This window comes from Prinia subflava, chromosome 8 (genome assembly GCF_021018805.1).
Source record: "Prinia subflava isolate CZ2003 ecotype Zambia chromosome 8, Cam_Psub_1.2, whole genome shotgun sequence".
Classification (NCBI taxonomy): Eukaryota; Metazoa; Chordata; class Aves; order Passeriformes; family Cisticolidae; genus Prinia; species Prinia subflava.
In genome coordinates, this window is record NC_086254.1 from 912,158 (window position 1) to 927,850 (window position 15,693).

Consider the following 15,693-nt stretch of genomic DNA (forward strand, 5'->3'; position numbering starts at 1 on the left):
GGGTCCTTGCTTCAGGGATGTCGCTTGTCTCACTGCATGGTCACAGCCCTGCGACATCTGGTAGGAGGTGGGAGGGATAGCCTGGGGACCTAGGGGTTGGCCATGCCTTTTCCCACAGTGACAACCCAGGGTCCCAGGAGGAGGTCTGTGCCCTGGCCTGAGGTGTTGGGGACATCTCTGCCCTGTCCCAGTGTGACAGCCTCAGGAAAAGGTCTCTGCTCTGATTCACAGTGGGGGCCTGGGGGTGCAGGAAAATGTCAATGCCTTGTGCCCCAGTGACAGCTTGGGAACCAACAGGACTGTTCCTGCACTTGGTGACAGCCCAGGGGATGACACCCATGTGCTGTCTCATGGTAACAGTGCAGGAAATGAAGGGGACATCCATTCCCTATCCCACAGTGACAAGCCTGGGACCCAGGATGAGGTCCATGCCCCTTGCCATGGTGGTGGCCTGGGGATGCAGGGAGATGTCCATGCTCTATCCCCCGGTGACAACGTGGGGAATGACAGGGACAGCCATGTGATGCCCTACGATGACATCTCAAGGCAAATGTCACCTGTGCCTTGACCACAGTGACAGCCTGGGGCACGTGGGGACACGCGTGATGGCCAGTAGTGGGTGTGGTGACACCCGTGCCCTGCCCATGGGGCTGGCCTGGCGTAGCTGGGGACACCACGGTGTGTGAGCACACCTGGAGCGGTCAGGGGCGGGTGAGGACGGCCCCATCGCCCCGTAAGCTCCGCATGCCCCCCACGCCGGATCGTCCACCCCGAGCCTCGCCCCCGCCCCTGACCGCGACTACGCCCTGCCGGCCACGCCCATTGCACTGGCCACGCCCACAAAGCCACACCCGCTCCGGCTGCGCCCCACCCTGTCCTGCCCTGGCCCCGCCCCGTGCCCCCGAGGCCCCGCCCCTCCCCGCGGCCGCGCAGGCGCGGTGCAGGAGCCGCGGTCCCGCCCGGGAGCCGCAGCGGCAGCGGCAGGGCCGGGGGGGCCCGACCGGGGCTGCGCCCGCGCGGGGACCGCCAGCGCCACTGCCACAGGCCCGGCTCGGCGCGGCGCCGACCACCGCGCCTGCATGAGGTTGATGCTGCTGTGCTGCACCTGGAGGGACGAGCCTATGGGAGAGGACGAAGGTTCGTGACCCCCCGAGCCCCCCCGCCTGACTCAGCGCTTCCGCCGCCGCTCGGGCCCCGGGACCCCCTAGCCCGGCTCGTGCGGACCCTCCCGCCGGCCTGCAGCCCGCCGCATCCTGCCCGCATCCTGCCCGCAGCCACCCTCATCCTCCCCACTGTCTCTGCGTCCCTGCATCCTCCTCAGCATCCCCATCCTGTACCCTTGCACCACCAGCATGGCCCCTGCATTCCCCACCTAGCCCGCATCACCCCTGTATCCCTGAATGTCCCCGTGTGCCCGCAGTTCATTCTTCATCTCCCCCCTGCACCTCCTCGCCCAGCCCTCATCCCCCCACTGCATCCTCTCTGGTCTGTGTCCCCCTTGCAGCCCGACATCCCGTGCCCCCCATCCAGCCTGAACCTTGCCCACAGCCCCCCCTCCTTGCATAACCCTGCACCCCTGCATTCCTCTCTGAAACGCTCCTCCCGCACCTTACATCCCCCGTGGTCCCCACACGTCCCCTGCACTCCCCAAACACCCTGCATCCCTCTTGTACTTGCAAATCACCCCCTGCACCTCTCACTCATCCAGCCCACATCACCCACTGCATCCTCCACTACACCCCTAAATGTCCCCATGCACCCTTTACCGAGCCCACCTTGCCCACCCTACATCGCTCCCCTAGCCTGCATCTTCCTGCATCCCCTCCAGCCTGCATCCTCCTCACACCCCCAAATGTCTCTGTGCAGTCCCTGTTCACCCTGCATCCCCTGTGCGCCCATAGATCTTCCCTGTGCCCCCAGTTCAGCCTGCATCCCCCCATCCTTCCTTGTACAGCCTACACTCGCCCCTGCACCCCCCAAATCTCCCCCATCCTCCTTGTCAAGAACTCTCCCCCTCTGCACCCAACCTGCATCCCTGCCTGCACCCTCCCAGCATCCCACATCTCCCTCTACGCCCTTGTCCAGGCTGCATCCCCTCCTGCATCTCCACATCCCCTCCAGCCTGCATCCCTCCTGCACCCCCAGATACCTGCTGTGCCTTCCCTCCCCCCTGCACTCACTGGTCCCCTCTTTTCTCCCCACACACCCTGAGAACTTGCACCCCCAGGACCCCTGCAGCCACCTTGCAGCCCTCTGTGACTCCTCATGCACTGTGCATCCCTCAGCATCCTCTGCACCCGTCTGTGTCCTCCTGCATCCCTCCAGCATCCCTCTCTGTCCCCCATTCATCACCCAACACCCATCATGCATCCCCGTGTGTCCTCCTGCATCCTCCAGCACACACCCTGCACCCTCTGTGTCCCCCAGGACCCCCCAGCACTCATCCTGCTGTTCCCCCATGCACCCAGCACCCATCCCACACCTGCCAGCCTCCCTGGATCCCTTGGCGCACCCATCCTGCCCCTCTTCACCCTCGCTACACCATCCTGCCCCCTCTGCCGCCATCCTGCATGTGTCTCCATCCCAACCCTGCCCTGTCGCCAGCCCTGGGGCCATGGGTGCCACGACCTTGACCCATTTCGGGATCAATGGATGGGGGATGGAACTCACCACCCCGGGCAGAGGAATTTAGTCCCGGGTGCTGCTGTGGGGTGACAGCCCTGTCCCCTCGTGTTCCCCTGCCTGCAGGGACCGACCTGCCAGTGTGTGCGAGCTGCGGGCAGGGCATCTACGATGGGCAGTACCTGCAGGCTCTGAAGGCTGACTGGCACGCCGACTGCTTCAGGTGGGACCCGCCGAAGGACACGGGGACGCTGGAGTGGACTGTGCTAGGGACACTGGGATGGCATCAGGGGCGTCGGGATGGATGGTGTCATGGACACCGGAATGGCTGGCCTTAGGGACACTGGGCTGCCACCAGGGACAGTGCTCCCTCCTGCTCCGGCTGTGGTGAGGACATGCGTGAGGCCCTCATGGTGTCACTCACTGGAGCGTGGCTGTGGCTCCTGGCACCCGAGGGATGCCTGGCGTCCTGGCAGAGGGCTGTGCTGCCCGTGCCTCGCTGTCCCCTCCTGCTGCTGGGTGACAGGGTGCGCGTGGCTGGTGTCACCCGCCCCCCTCCCTCCCTGTTTCCTCTTTCACTCGAGCCCTCCCAGCAGCTCCAGCTGCTGGAGCTCCGAGAAGAAGGAGAGAGGCCTGGGGCGAGGGGCACAGGGGTGCCTGGGATCTGAGGGGGTTCCCTGCGGGATTGGGGGTGCCCAGAGTTGTCCCCGGGGTGTGTCCCTGTCCTAGAGGAGGATGCTGGCGGCGGTACTGAGGAAGAGCCGCGTCCTGAGCGCCGGAGCCAAGTGAGTGGGAGTGGGATGGGAGTAGGAGTGGATCAGGGCGGGTGCTGCACCCCAGGGAGCCCCGGGAGGCTCAGACTCTGTCCGCCATGCTCGGCTCCCCCGCTCTGGGCCGTCTGCCGAAGCGGAGCCACTGCGGGGCTGCAGCTGGATCCGGTAACCCCGACGGCTGAGCGGCTTCCGGCAGCGCTGGGCTCACTGAAAGCCCTCCTGCTTCTGCTCGTCCTCTCTTCTTCCTCCTCTTCTCCCTCTCCTCTTCTTCTCCTCCTTCTCCCCATCCCCTTCCCCTTGTCCTCTGTTTCCCCCTCCTCTTCCCTCTCCTCCCCCTGCAGTTCTTCCTGCCCCACTCCTCCTCCTCATCCTCTCCGCCCCCGCCCCCAGCACAGGGGAGGTTTGTGCTGCGCCATAGGGGGGGAGTCCTCACACGGTGACGTCATGGGGTGGGGAAACTCCGCGCCGTGACGTCATCGCTGTTTGGTATTCCACTTGCGTGGCCGGGGGCAGGGGGACTGCGACAGTCCCCGGACACCCCGCGGCACCCCCTGCAGAGTGTCCTGCAGCAACCCCGCACCCTACAGCACCCTGGTACTGCAATCCCCTACAGGAAATCCCCTACAGCTCCCCCTGCACCCCCTTTGCAACTCCCTGCACCCTACAGCACCCCGGTACTGCAAATCCCCTACAGCTCCCCCTTTTTCCCCAATCAACCCCTCCTTCCCTGAGAGGATCTCCTGCCTTGCAGGCCCCTGCACCCCTCCCACAGCATCCCCTGCACCCATTCAGCACTCCCATATAGAAAATCCTCTCTAGCCCCCCTTCTGCACCTCCCAGCCACTCCTCCACCCCCACACAAATGCTCTCTGGTACCCCTCCCTCCCCTGTCTGATGGGCCACCCCTGCCACTGTATTCCAAAACTGAGAGGCCCCTCTGCACCCCCGTGCACACCCTGCTGTTCTCACCCCCTTCCGCCCTCCAGCAGCCCCCGAGCAGCTCCCTCACCCCCTGTGCCCCTTGTGGATTGTCCCAAGGCTGGCATGTCCCTGGCTAGGATGGGACATCCCTCTGTGTGTCTGTGCTTGGCTGGCATGTCTGTCACCATGGTGTCATGTCCATGGCAAGTCTGGCACATCCCTCACCAGGCTGGCACGTCTCTGTGTGTGTCTGTGACCAGGGTGGGACATCCCTCTGTCCATGATTAGGGTGACATGTTCCTCTGTGCGCCCATGACCAGGCTGTCACATCTGTGAGCAGGGTGACACACTGGTGACCAGGGTGGGACATCCCTCTGTATGTCTGTGACCGGACTGGCATGTCACCTTAGTCATGGATAGAGGGACATGCCCTTCTGTGTATCTGTCACCAGGGTGGGATGTTCCTCTGTCTGTGACCAGGCTGCCACGCTTGTGACCAGTCTGTCTCATCCCTCTGTAAGTCTGTGCCAGGCTGGCACATCTGTCACCAGGGTGGCATGTCTGTCACCAGTCTGGTACATCCCTCTGTGTGTCTTTGTCCGGGCTAGCACATCCATGCAGGGCTGGCGCTTCCCTCTTCATGCCTCTCCCTGCCCCGCATCCCCTCCCCTGTCCGCTGCGGTGTCCCCACATATCCCTGCAGCCCCAGCCTGCACTGTCACCCCCAGAATCACCTGCAGTCACCCTGGAGATTGTGACATATTGATATGGTGGCCCTGCAGCTACGTAGGAAGTGGGGGAAGCAGCTTGCCCAGAGAGCTGTGGAGTGGGCGAGCACTGGCTGCGCCCCAGGGTGACAATGGGGACGAGGTGATAAGGAGTCCCTGTCCCTGCTGCAGGTGCTGTGAGTGTGGGGCCTCCCTGTCCCATCAGTACTATGAGAAGGATGGGCGTCTGTACTGCAAGAAGGATTACTGGGCACACTTTGGGGAGCTGTGCCACGGCTGCTCTGAGCAGATCAACAAGGGACTGGTCATGGTGAGCACCACGGGGTCCCCAGGGGTGGGACATGGAGCTTGTCCCATGGCTGAGCTCCTGGGGAGCAGGGGAGGTGAGGAAGGGGTGCAGACCTCCAGGACCACTGGGTGTTGCAGGGGTGTCCTCTATGTTTTAGGGGACCCTGGAGGGCCATGTTGGGGTTGGGGGATGCAGGAGAGAAGCTCAGGGTGGTGGGTTCCTACACCTAGCTTGGTTGCACTACTGTCCCTACCATCCCATGGCTCAACCTACCCTTCCCATGGCCCTGGTGCACCCGTGGGTGCTCCCAGCCCCCTCCAAACCCTGGACCTGCCCTTGGTGCCCGGACAGGAGGTCCCAGGGCTGATGGCATTGCCCACAGGTGGCTGGGGAACAGAAGTACCACCCCGAGTGCTTCAGCTGCCTCAACTGCCGCACGTTCATTGGGGACGGGGACACCTACGCACTGGTGGAGCGCTCCAAGCTCTACTGGTACGTGTTCTCTGGGGGGACCGGGGGGACACGTCCCTCGGTACCCCCACCCACCCTTCTGCTCTGCTCCCCACAGTGGCCACTGCTACTACCAGATGGTGGTGACACCGGTGATCGAGCAGATCCTGCCGGACTCACCCGCCTCCCGCATCCCTCACACCGTCACCCTCGTGTCCATCCCCGCCTGCTCTGACGGCAAGCGTGGCTTCTCCGTCTCCATCGACCAGGGCTGCGGCACCGAGCACCCCCGCACCGTGCGCGTCCGAGAGTGCGTCCCTGTCCCCTCTACCACCATCCCCTCCCCAGGGCTGGCGCATCCCATGCCCCTTCTACCTCTGGGATCCATCCCAGGGACACCTTTTGGGGTGGGAGGAAGAGGGGTGGGGCTGGGTTGTCCCCATTGTCCAGGCGTGGCCTGTTGGGACCGTGGTGGCATGTCCCCAACTGCAGAGGTGTTTGTGGGGGCTGTGCTGGTGTGTCCCTGCCCATGCTGGCATTGCCTCATATGCCACAGTGAGCTGTGGGTACCACACATGGCCCTGTGTGGTTGGGGTGGCTTGTGGAGACTGTGCCAGCACGTCCCTGTCCAGGAGGGAGGGTGACAGTGAAGTCTGACACACCTGTTTGGACTGTCCCAGCACACCCCCCTGATGGTGACAGTGTTGGGGGTCTGACCCCACTGTCCCCACAGGGTGGACCCGGACTGCATCAGCCCTGACATGAAGAACTCCATCCATGTTGGTGACCGCATCCTGGAGATCAACGGGACCCCCATCGGCCACGTCCCCCTGGATGAGGTATGGTTCCCTTGTCGCACCCCAGCCAGCCCCATTGCTGCCATGTCCCCAGACCCACCCCATCGTCATTTCCCTCTGCAGATTGACCTGCTGATCCAGGAGACGAGCCGCTTGCTGCAGCTGACCATCGAGCATGACCCTCATGAGCCCGTGGGCCGGGAGCCAGGGCTGGCGGGCAGCCCACTGCCCGCCCCATGCAGCCCCCTGTGCTTGCCAGCCCCCGCACCCTGCGGGGACCCTGCTGCTATGCGCCAGCGCGCTGTCACGTAAGGCCACCCCCTACCCCTGCTCTTGCTGGCTCCCCCCCACCTCCTGACCTCTGCCTGTCCATCCCGCAGGAGGAGCTGCAGCACGGACAAGTCCCCAGGCTCGGGGTCCGTGGGCTCTCCCGCGTCCCAGCGCAAGGACATCGGGCGCTCCGAGTCCCTGCGCATCGTGTCCCGTGCCCACCGCATCTTCCGGCCCTCTGACCTCATCCACGGAGAGGTGCTGGGCAAGGGCTGCTTCGGCCAGGCCATCAAGGTCAGACAGGGGGCACGAGCTTGGGGGTCTCAGCCCCCCAGGATGGAGATGGGGTGGCTGAGTCCCTGCACTCCCGGCCAGGTGACACATCGGGAGACGGGCGAGGTGATGGTCATGAAGGAGCTAATCCGCTTCGACGAGGAGACGCAGAGGACCTTCCTCAAAGAGGTGAGGGTCCCCTTCCCTTAATCCCCCAGGCTGGGGGGACACGAGGGTTGGGTCTGTTTGATCCTGGCGGGATCTGGGCACATCTCCTGGTTAGGGGTGGCCAAGCTCCATGGGTGCAGCCCTGTCCGCTGAGCTTACGAGCAGCGGCTCTGTCCAGGGGGTGTGGGAGCCTTGGGGTGTCACGGACATGGGGCTGGCGGGGTGTCCTGCAGGTGAAGGTGATGCGCTGCCTGGAACACCCCAATGTGCTCAAGTTCATCGGGGTGCTCTACAAGGAGAAGAGGCTCAACTTCATCACAGAGTACATCAAAGGGGGCACCTTGAGGAGCCTCATTAAGAGCATGGTGAGCACTGGGAAGAGCAGGTTGGTCCCTCCAACCTGGGGGAGGGTTGGGGGACCCCTCTTTGTTTTCCATTCCCTGGCAAATTCCCCCTCCTGCCCCCCAGGACAGTCACTACCCCTGGAGCCAGCGGGTCAGCTTTGCCAAGGACATCGCTGCTGGCATGGTGGGTGTCACCATGGGATGGGAGGGTGGGATGGGTACTGGTGGCTGGGGGGGCTCAAACCACCCTTCCCACAGGCCTACCTCCACTCCATGAACATCATCCACCGTGACCTCAACTCTCACAACTGCCTCGTGCGGGAGGTGAGTCCCATCTTGGTGCTGGCCTCCCCCGGCCTGGCTGGGGCTCTCAGTCCCTGTGTGGCCTCCCCCCCAGGCCTCATCCCTCCCTGTGCCCTCTAGAACAAGAGCGTGGTGGTGGCTGACTTTGGGCTGGCACGGCTGATGGTGGACGAGAAGAACCAACCCGAACATCTCAAGAACCTGAAGAAACCGGACCGCAAGAAGCGCTACACGGTGGTGGGGAACCCCTACTGGATGGCCCCCGAGATGATCAATGGTGAGGGGAATGTGGCCAGCCAGGGCTTTGTTCCCAGGCAGGGGATGCCTGGTGGGGCAGGGACAGGATGTGTGACATGCCCTGACCCTGTGTCTGCAGGGAGGAGCTACGATGAGAAGGTGGACATCTTCTCCTTCGGCATTGTCCTGTGTGAGGCAAGTGCCCTGGGGCTGGGGTCTGCCATGGGGGCTGGGTCCCTCATGGTGTTTAGGGTCACTCCCCCAAGGTTGGGGTGGCCCCCCTTGGGGCTGGGATGTTTAGAGTTTCCACCTAAGGATTGGAGCCTCTTCCCTTGGGCTTGGGGTCCCCCTAGGGCTCCTTGCTGTGTTTGTGTTTCTCTCCAGGATAAGGTTCTTGCCCTTGGCTTTGGGGTCTCCCTTTTGGGGTTGAGGTCTTCGTTGTGCTTGAGTTCCCCCTCTTCAGCTTGGAGTCCTCCCTTGGAATTGGGGCCTCTCTCCTTTGGTTAAGAGTCTCTGTATTGGGGTCTGTCCCTTGGGGCTGGGATTTCTTCATTGTGTTTGGGCTCCCTCCTGGAACTTCCATGTCTCCCCCTTGGGGCTTAGGGGTCCCTGTTTGGGGTTGAGGTCTCCCCTTGGTGCTGAGCCCACTCGTCCCTGCTGCTGCCCACAGATCATCGGCCGGGTGAGCGCTGACCCTGATTACCTGCCCCGCACCACCGACTTTGGCCTCAATGTCCGGGGCTTCCTGGAGCGCTACTGCCCCCCCGCCTGCCCCCCCAGCTTCTTCCCTATCGCTGTCTGCTGCTGCGACCTGGACCCTGAGAAGCGGTGGGTGACAGAGACTGCCAGGGCTCCCTGGGGCAGGGGACAGGGTGGGGGCAGAGCCAGAGGAGCTGCCACCTGTCCCCCTCCTTGCTCAGGCCATCCTTCGCCAAGCTGGAGCAGTGGCTGGAGACGCTGCGCATGCACCTGGAGATCCACCTGCCGCTGAGCTCCCAGCTGGAGCAGCTGGACCGAGCCTTCGGGGAGACGCACCGGCGGGAGGGGGGGCTGCCCGTGCCCCCGCGGTAGAGCCTCCACCCACACCCCTCTGCAGCCACGGGAGAAGGAGCTGTGCCTCCTGCCAGCTGCTCCTGTGGCTGCCCCACCCCGGGGCTGGATCCCCGGGCCCCTGGACGCGCCCCCACCCTGCTGCCCACCCCGGGGAGCCGGCTCTCCCCGGGGCCGCATGGCCCTGGGCACCCCGCACGCCGTAGCTCTGACCGCCAGGACCAGCCCGGCCGGCCGCACCGCGGGGACCGTCCCACGTCCCCGTGTCCCCCACCCGGCTCACCTCCCCTTTGCACAGCGGGGCTGCCCCCGCCCGAGCCCCCGGGCTGCCCCGGACAGAGCCGCAGCCTCGCGGCGGTGCCTTGGCTTTCCGTGAACTTGCACTGCGACACGGGAGGGACCCCGCGGCCCCCCAGGGCACCCTCGTAGCAACGCCCCTGCCCTCGGCCGGCCCCTGAGGCTGCTCCCACCGGCACCCCTGGCTTGAGGGGCTGCCAGCACCCCGGCCGAGCGAGGGCTCGTGGAGGACCGTGGCGTGGGGACAGGAACGTAATGGTCCCTGCTGCCCCCACGACACTACTGCCCGTGCTGAGCCCTGACCACGTAGCTCCGGGGATGGCACCAGGTGCTCCAGAGGGACGTGGGGACGTGGCTCATCTCGGTCTCCCTGGCCTGGGGGGCCCAAGGGGTTGCGCCACGCGGTGCTTTTCATGCTCTTTATTCAGGTTCATTTTTCTGTAAGATATTTAAAGAGAAGAGTTTGTATTATTTTTTCATACAACGTAGCGTTTGCCATTTGTCACTGCCTCGGTTCTGCTTTCCCGAAGGGATCAAACTGTGAAGCCTCTCCGTGCACTTTTGCCCGGGAAGTCCAAGGCGATGTCCTCTGCGGAGGTGGGAAGGGAGCTCAAACTGTGATGTACCCCGAGCTGTGAGTCAATAAATCCTTCCCCGCTCGCTGCCCGGCCTGTTGGCAATCGCTCGCCTCCCCCGGGGGGGCTGGGAGCTCCTGGGGAAACTGAGGCAGGAGGAGACAGGCCCTCTGCCCAGGGTGGGGCTATGGCACTGGCCGTGTTGGCATCCACCAGCTCGCTCATGCCTGTGGGGGCAGTGCTGTTGTCCCCCATTGTGCTGTCCCCACCCCCACTGTGGGTACCCCGAGCCCTGGGACTGGTGCCATCCCTGCCTATGTCACCAGGGCTCCCAAGCCCTGTGGCCTGGTGGCCATGCCCACTGTCACGCCAGAGTGGTGATGGAGCCATGTGACCATCAGTGCCATGGAGCTGCTTTGCCTTTGGTGTAAAACCAGCCCCAGGGAACAGTGAGGTCCATCATGCTGGGGTAGCCCCTGGCCCTGCCATGCTGTCCCTCTGTCACCTGAACACCTTCCTGAAGCAAACTAAGGTCCCCAAGTAGGGGAGCTCCATCCTTGGGGGATGCTGGGCTTTGGAAGCTGGAGAAGACCTGGAACCCAATGAGCTGAGAGGGGAGTGACAGGGAAGTAATGGGACTGGGGGGATGTCCCCAAGGATGGCTGCAGTGATGCTGCAGCTGGGGAAGGAGCCTGAAGGGGTCCCAGGATCTAGGCTGGAACCCCCATCAGGAAACCTCATGGTTTATCGTTCTGGAGGGACCAGGGGGATGTAGTGACAGTCCCCTCTGTCCCCTCTCCTAGGGTGGCTCCTGACTGCCTGTTCCCGAGTACCCCACTGAGGGACAGGGACCACCCTGCCTGGTGTCACAGGCTGTCACACTGCCCTTGGTGACACCACACTGTGCTGATTCTTCTCTCTGGGAGCAGGACACTGTCACTTCCTGGGAACGCTGGGGTGAGGGGCCCACTGTTGGCATCACACCTGGGAAACACCACAGTCCCCTGCTGCCACAGGAGAGCAGGACCCCAGGAGAGCCCCAGCCCTGCAGCAGGAACCCCCAAACCCATGGGACCCCCCCAACCTCTCACCCATCTGGGGTCAGCTGGGGTGTGGTGTGCCTCCTGGTGCCATGGATGCCACACTCACTGAGACACTTGCTAGTGGCACTTGGGGCAAGAGCCAGCAGCTGGCCACAACATCAAGTGGCCACTCAGTCACCCCTGTGACCAGCAACTCATCCCAGACCAAGCCACCTGCTGGAACACCCCCTTGCCAGGCAGGGAGATGGCTCTGGCACAGCCTCAGTGGCCCTATGCTGTCACTGTCACCCAAAAGTCCCCTCCAGAGCTGTGCAGCACCCTGTGCCCAAATCCAGCCCTGTGCAGCCTGGCCCAGTGCCCGCAGGAGGGGGCTCATCCCATCACCAGCACTTGGCTGTCCCCTCCAGTCATCTGCTCCCAGGAGGGTCAAGGCCACCCAGACCATGTCACAGGCCACCAAGAGCTGCCACTGCATCCACTGTCTCCTCCCAGGTCCTGCTCTGTGCCCCCCCAGGGATGTCTCCAGTAGGTCCTACCCACACCTGACCCCAGTTTGGAACTGTGGCTCGTGGGAAGCCAGGTGTCCCCACCTAGGGGGTGACCAAAGGCGCTGGTGGTGGCTCTGTCAAGGACGCACTGTGAGCTCCAGCCATGAACCAGTGGCCGTGGGTTTGTCACCTTCCTCGTGGGGAAGGTTGGGGCTCCAGGGGAGAGGAAGAAGGGCAGGTTCTCCCAGAATCCTGGCAAGATGGGCACCGGTGCTGTGGGGACCTTCCTAGAGGACATCTTGTGATGGATAATGGGCAGAGGTCCTCATGAGGCTTGAGATGTGCAAGGAGAAGTGCTGGGGAGCAGTCAGGACACCCAGCTGCACAGGGATGTATGGAGATGGAAAAGGATTCCTGGGATCCCATCAAGGTGCCCAGCTCTGTAGGGAGGGATGGAGCTGGGGAGGGGTCACTGGGATCCGGCTGGGGTGTCCAGCTCCATGGGGACGTGGGGTCTGGTCCCCATCCTCGCCCTACACAGGGATTTTCCAGTGGTGAGCAGGTGATGGCTCTGGGATCCTCTGGAACCCTTTCCACCTCAGCCCATCCCTCCTTTGAGCTAGAGACTGGACTGGAGACATCCTGGGATCATTCCTGTCCTCCACCCCTCTGATGCCCATCCTGCATCTGGCACGTGGCTCTGCAGGGTGTCTGTCATGATTGACCCTGTCCCCAGAGCCACATCCATCCCCTGGGTACAGGATCCCTCCCTCTGGCTCTAGCTTTGTGTGGTTCTGGAGCAGTCTGAGCCCTCTCTCCATGATTTGGTGTCATTGTCACACCTCCCCTCTGCAACCTGGGCTGGGATAGGAGCCACCTCCTTGTGTCACACACGTTACCAGGACCTGGTGGCTCCATGGGGAACATCCAGATGCCCAAAACCCTTGTGGAGCTCCGAGGCCAATGGTGGGAGGTCAGTACCTGTCTGCCTCAATTTCCCCCATAACTGGAATGGGCTGTGGGATATGAGGATGGGAAGAAGGGCTGTCACTGCAGCTCCTGTCCCCCGTCCTGTGTCCTCTGGTCCCTGATAGGTGAGGCTGGCCAAATCCAGGCAAGAAAATCCCCTGGGGCACAGACTCAACCTCATTTGTCATCAGTTTTTGTAAAGTCTACATTAATGTGGCATTTATACACACAGCCCTGGGAATATGGTTCTGCCATCCTGCCCCTCTCTGCCAGCTGGGGGCATGTGGGACCTATCCCTGACCCAGCTACTGGTCCTGTGGGGACACTGGGAGGGGACAGCTGGGGGGCCCTGAGAGCCTCAGCTGCTTCTGATGGGAAAAATGACTTCTCCTCAGTCCCACTGCAGTCCTCCCCCAGCTCCAGCACAGCCCCTTCCCAAGGGGTTCCAGAGGGGGAGGTAAGTGATGGGTGCTCCTGATTCCCCAGTGCCACCAAGTCCCCAGGCAGGACCAGGGATGGGCAGCATCGACTGATGAGTCCTTTGTGAGGGATTTGGGAGCTGGTGACACGTGATGAGCTGTGGGAAGGTTCAGGTGGGCAGGGCTTAGGTCGGACCACCTAAGGTTTGAATGGCTGTGACACTGTCCCCACTGCTGTGACACCATCCCATAGAGCTCATCCTGTGTCCAAACCCCTCCAAAAGGCTGGCACTGCTCGGGCTTAGGGAATGTGGACCCTCAGGACCTCATGACCCCCCTACTCTGAGCAGGAGCTCCCTGCAGAGACAGCCCAAGGATGAGGAAAGCCTCGTGCGTGGCTTTGGGGAGCTGTGAGACCCTCATGTGTGATTCTAGAGAACCCCTGTGTGTGGGTTTGGGGAGCTGGAACACCCTGGTATGTGGGTTTTGGGTTTAGGGGACCTCAGACCCTGGGTTTGGGGGCTACTGGCTACCCTCTAAGACTCAAGCACAGGGAGCCCCTTCTGGGTTCAGACCAAGGGAAAGAGGCCAAAAGGCAGGAGTTACACCTCAGGTTTTCAGGTTCCAACCTGAGCAAAGACTCCTCCCAACCCACCTCATACCTGTGCTGGAGCAGATCTTGGGGAGCACCATGGAGTGTCTGATGTGGCTCATCCTTTCCACAGTGTGAAAAATGAGTTTATTCCCAGCTTGGAGTCTGACTGCTTTGGAGAGTGGAGAGCAGAACTTCTGCCTGTGCTCTCGTGGCTTCGGGGATGGACCCTTGGGGCTTTGTCCTCTGGGATGGGTCACTGGGAGCAGCAGCAAGGTGCTCCACTCCATGCATATGGCATTCCTGGGCCCAGCCATTGCACTGGGAAGGCCCCAAAATGGGACCTGTTGCAAGAGCTAAAAATAGAAGTTCTCACAGCAGATGCAGGGAAGCATCCGAACATGTGGCCTCTGGACCTGCGAGCAGCTGAGGACAGGACTGACCCCCAGCTCCATCCCATGCTTGGCTGACCCCCTGTGGTCTCTGTGACCCCAAATCTTCTCCCCCGACCCTCCTTGGAACCCTCCCGGGCAGCCCAAGCCCCACGCCCTGTCTCGGTGCCGGGTGATGCCGGGTGCAGGCAGCGAGGAGGTTAAGCTCCCCATGCCTGCCGGATGCAGCATCCTGGGCTGGGCTCTTTCCATCTTGTTTTGGTTTGGAGGAATAAAAGCTTTGGCAGCAGCAAAGCCGCTTCCCAAAATAACTCAGCCTCCCATGGTAATTATAGAGCTCTGGGCCCCGGTAGCGAGCAGAGACTTCCCAGGCGGGCTGGGACTTGGGGTCGCTGCTGCCACCAGGCCGAGGGACCTTGGGGTGCCTCGGGGACTTTGGGGACCCCTCCAGCTGTGCCACCCTCCCTGGGCATCACCATTGCTCCCCTTTGCGTCATCTCCCAGACAGGAACTTGCAGCCCCTGTGCCCCCTCCTACTCCGCAGCTGATCCCTTCAGCTTTTAATGCTCTATGTAAAGCCCAGGTTGCAGCTCCTCTGCCTCGATGGGCACTGGACTACCAGAGTGAGGCCATGGCAAGCTGCTCCAGGTGGTGCCCGCTGGCCAGGCCGAGAACACTCAACTCATCCCGGCAGTGCCGGCTGAGAACGCCCGGCTCATCCCGACAGTGCCGGCTGAGAATGCCCGGCTCATCCCGACAGTGTCCTCCCACCCCCGCGGGGCTCAGTGCTGCTCCTTGAAGGGCAGGGAGAGCCTGGGCTGAGCTCCTGGAGCCCCCAAGCCCCTAATCCCCGGTAATCCTGGAGGAAAGCGCTTGCTGTGGGGATTAGGGATGTAAACAGCCACCCTCACCTGCCTGCCCTGCCTGCCCTGACCTGCCCCCTGCCTGGACCCTCCAGCCAGCCAAGATGAGGTGCTGGGAGAGCGGGATCCCTGCCTGGATCCCCTGAATACAGGGTTGAGGTGGCCACCGGTGCTCTCTGAGGCTGTGTTGAGCCTGTGATGGTTATTTATGGGAATAAAGGGAATGTGGAGCCATCTGGACAAAGCCTGGTTCTATAACGTTGGAGAGAAAGAGATGCCAGGCAGTGACAAGGTTGGGGACAAGGCTGACATGGTCCCTGTGGAGTCACACAGCATCAGTCAGAGCCTGACTGGGGCTGGATCCATCATTTCCTCCTGGGGAATTACCACTGGCTTTTTTCACGGGCAGGGAAACTGAGGCAAGGGAGGAGAAGGCCATGAGAGGGATGCGCTGGGAATGCATATGACCTCACCAGCTCCCTGGATTGGAGTGGGTTTGAGGTGGGATAAAGAAAGTCCTGAGGAGCAGCTGGGCTGAGAGACTGAAATTTGGGGAGGGCTGAGCTCTGCCAGCTGCTCGCCACGGGGAGCAGCCACCACAGCCAAGGTTCTCCCAGCCCCTTTCATGGCCGGAACACGAACGCCCTGGGCAACCCCGCCCACGGTGCCAGCATCCTCCCTGCCCTGAGGGACACGGGGACACAGCCGCGTGCTATGGCCACTCACATGGCTTGGGGCATCCTGGGATCCCGGGTAGGTGCTGCCATCCCTGAGGTGGGATGGGGGTGGGGATGGGGACAGGGGCACAGCCAGCCGGGTGTCTGGGTCCC

General features: G+C 62.8%; 1 protein-coding gene across 4 annotated transcripts; it reads left to right on the top strand.

Moving 5' to 3' along the window:
• The first annotated feature begins 938 nt into the window (after positions 1-938).
• Positions 939-10,198, top strand: LIMK1 (LIM domain kinase 1). Of its 4 annotated transcripts, XM_063402349.1 has the most exons (16): positions 939-1,137; positions 2,749-2,845; positions 5,216-5,354; positions 5,716-5,825; positions 5,902-6,093; positions 6,517-6,622; positions 6,704-6,888; positions 6,961-7,144; positions 7,226-7,312; positions 7,525-7,656; positions 7,760-7,819; positions 7,894-7,959; positions 8,059-8,215; positions 8,315-8,370; positions 8,846-9,003; positions 9,096-9,379. In XM_063402349.1, exons 1-16 carry the CDS (start codon positions 1,080-1,082, stop codon positions 9,244-9,246), a joined length of 1,938 nt encoding a protein of 645 aa, XP_063258419.1. In that variant the 5' UTR covers positions 939-1,079; the 3' UTR covers positions 9,247-9,379. The 4 variants fall into 4 exon arrangements, with proteins under 4 accessions (XP_063258419.1, XP_063258418.1, XP_063258421.1 ...); XM_063402348.1 differs by lacking the exon at positions 8,846-9,003 and having other exon boundaries at positions 9,096-10,198; XM_063402351.1 differs by lacking the exons at positions 939-1,137; positions 2,749-2,845 and adding an exon at positions 3,252-3,407.
• Positions 10,199-15,693: the final 5,495 nt, after the last annotated feature.

What these genes read in the sequence shown, in the direction of transcription:
- LIMK1 (XM_063402348.1), top strand. Translation starts at nt 1,080, where the DNA reads ATGAGGTTGATGCTGCTGTGCTGCACCTGGAGGGACGAGCCTATGGGA. An exon ending in GGAGCCTCATTAAGAGCATG is followed by an intron (nt 7,657 to 7,759) that starts GTGAGCACTGGG and finishes CCTGCCCCCCAG; the next exon opens with GACAGTCACTACCCCTGGAG. An exon ending in TCGGCATTGTCCTGTGTGAG is followed by an intron (nt 8,371 to 9,095) that starts GCAAGTGCCCTG and finishes CTCCTTGCTCAG; the next exon opens with GCCATCCTTCGCCAAGCTGG.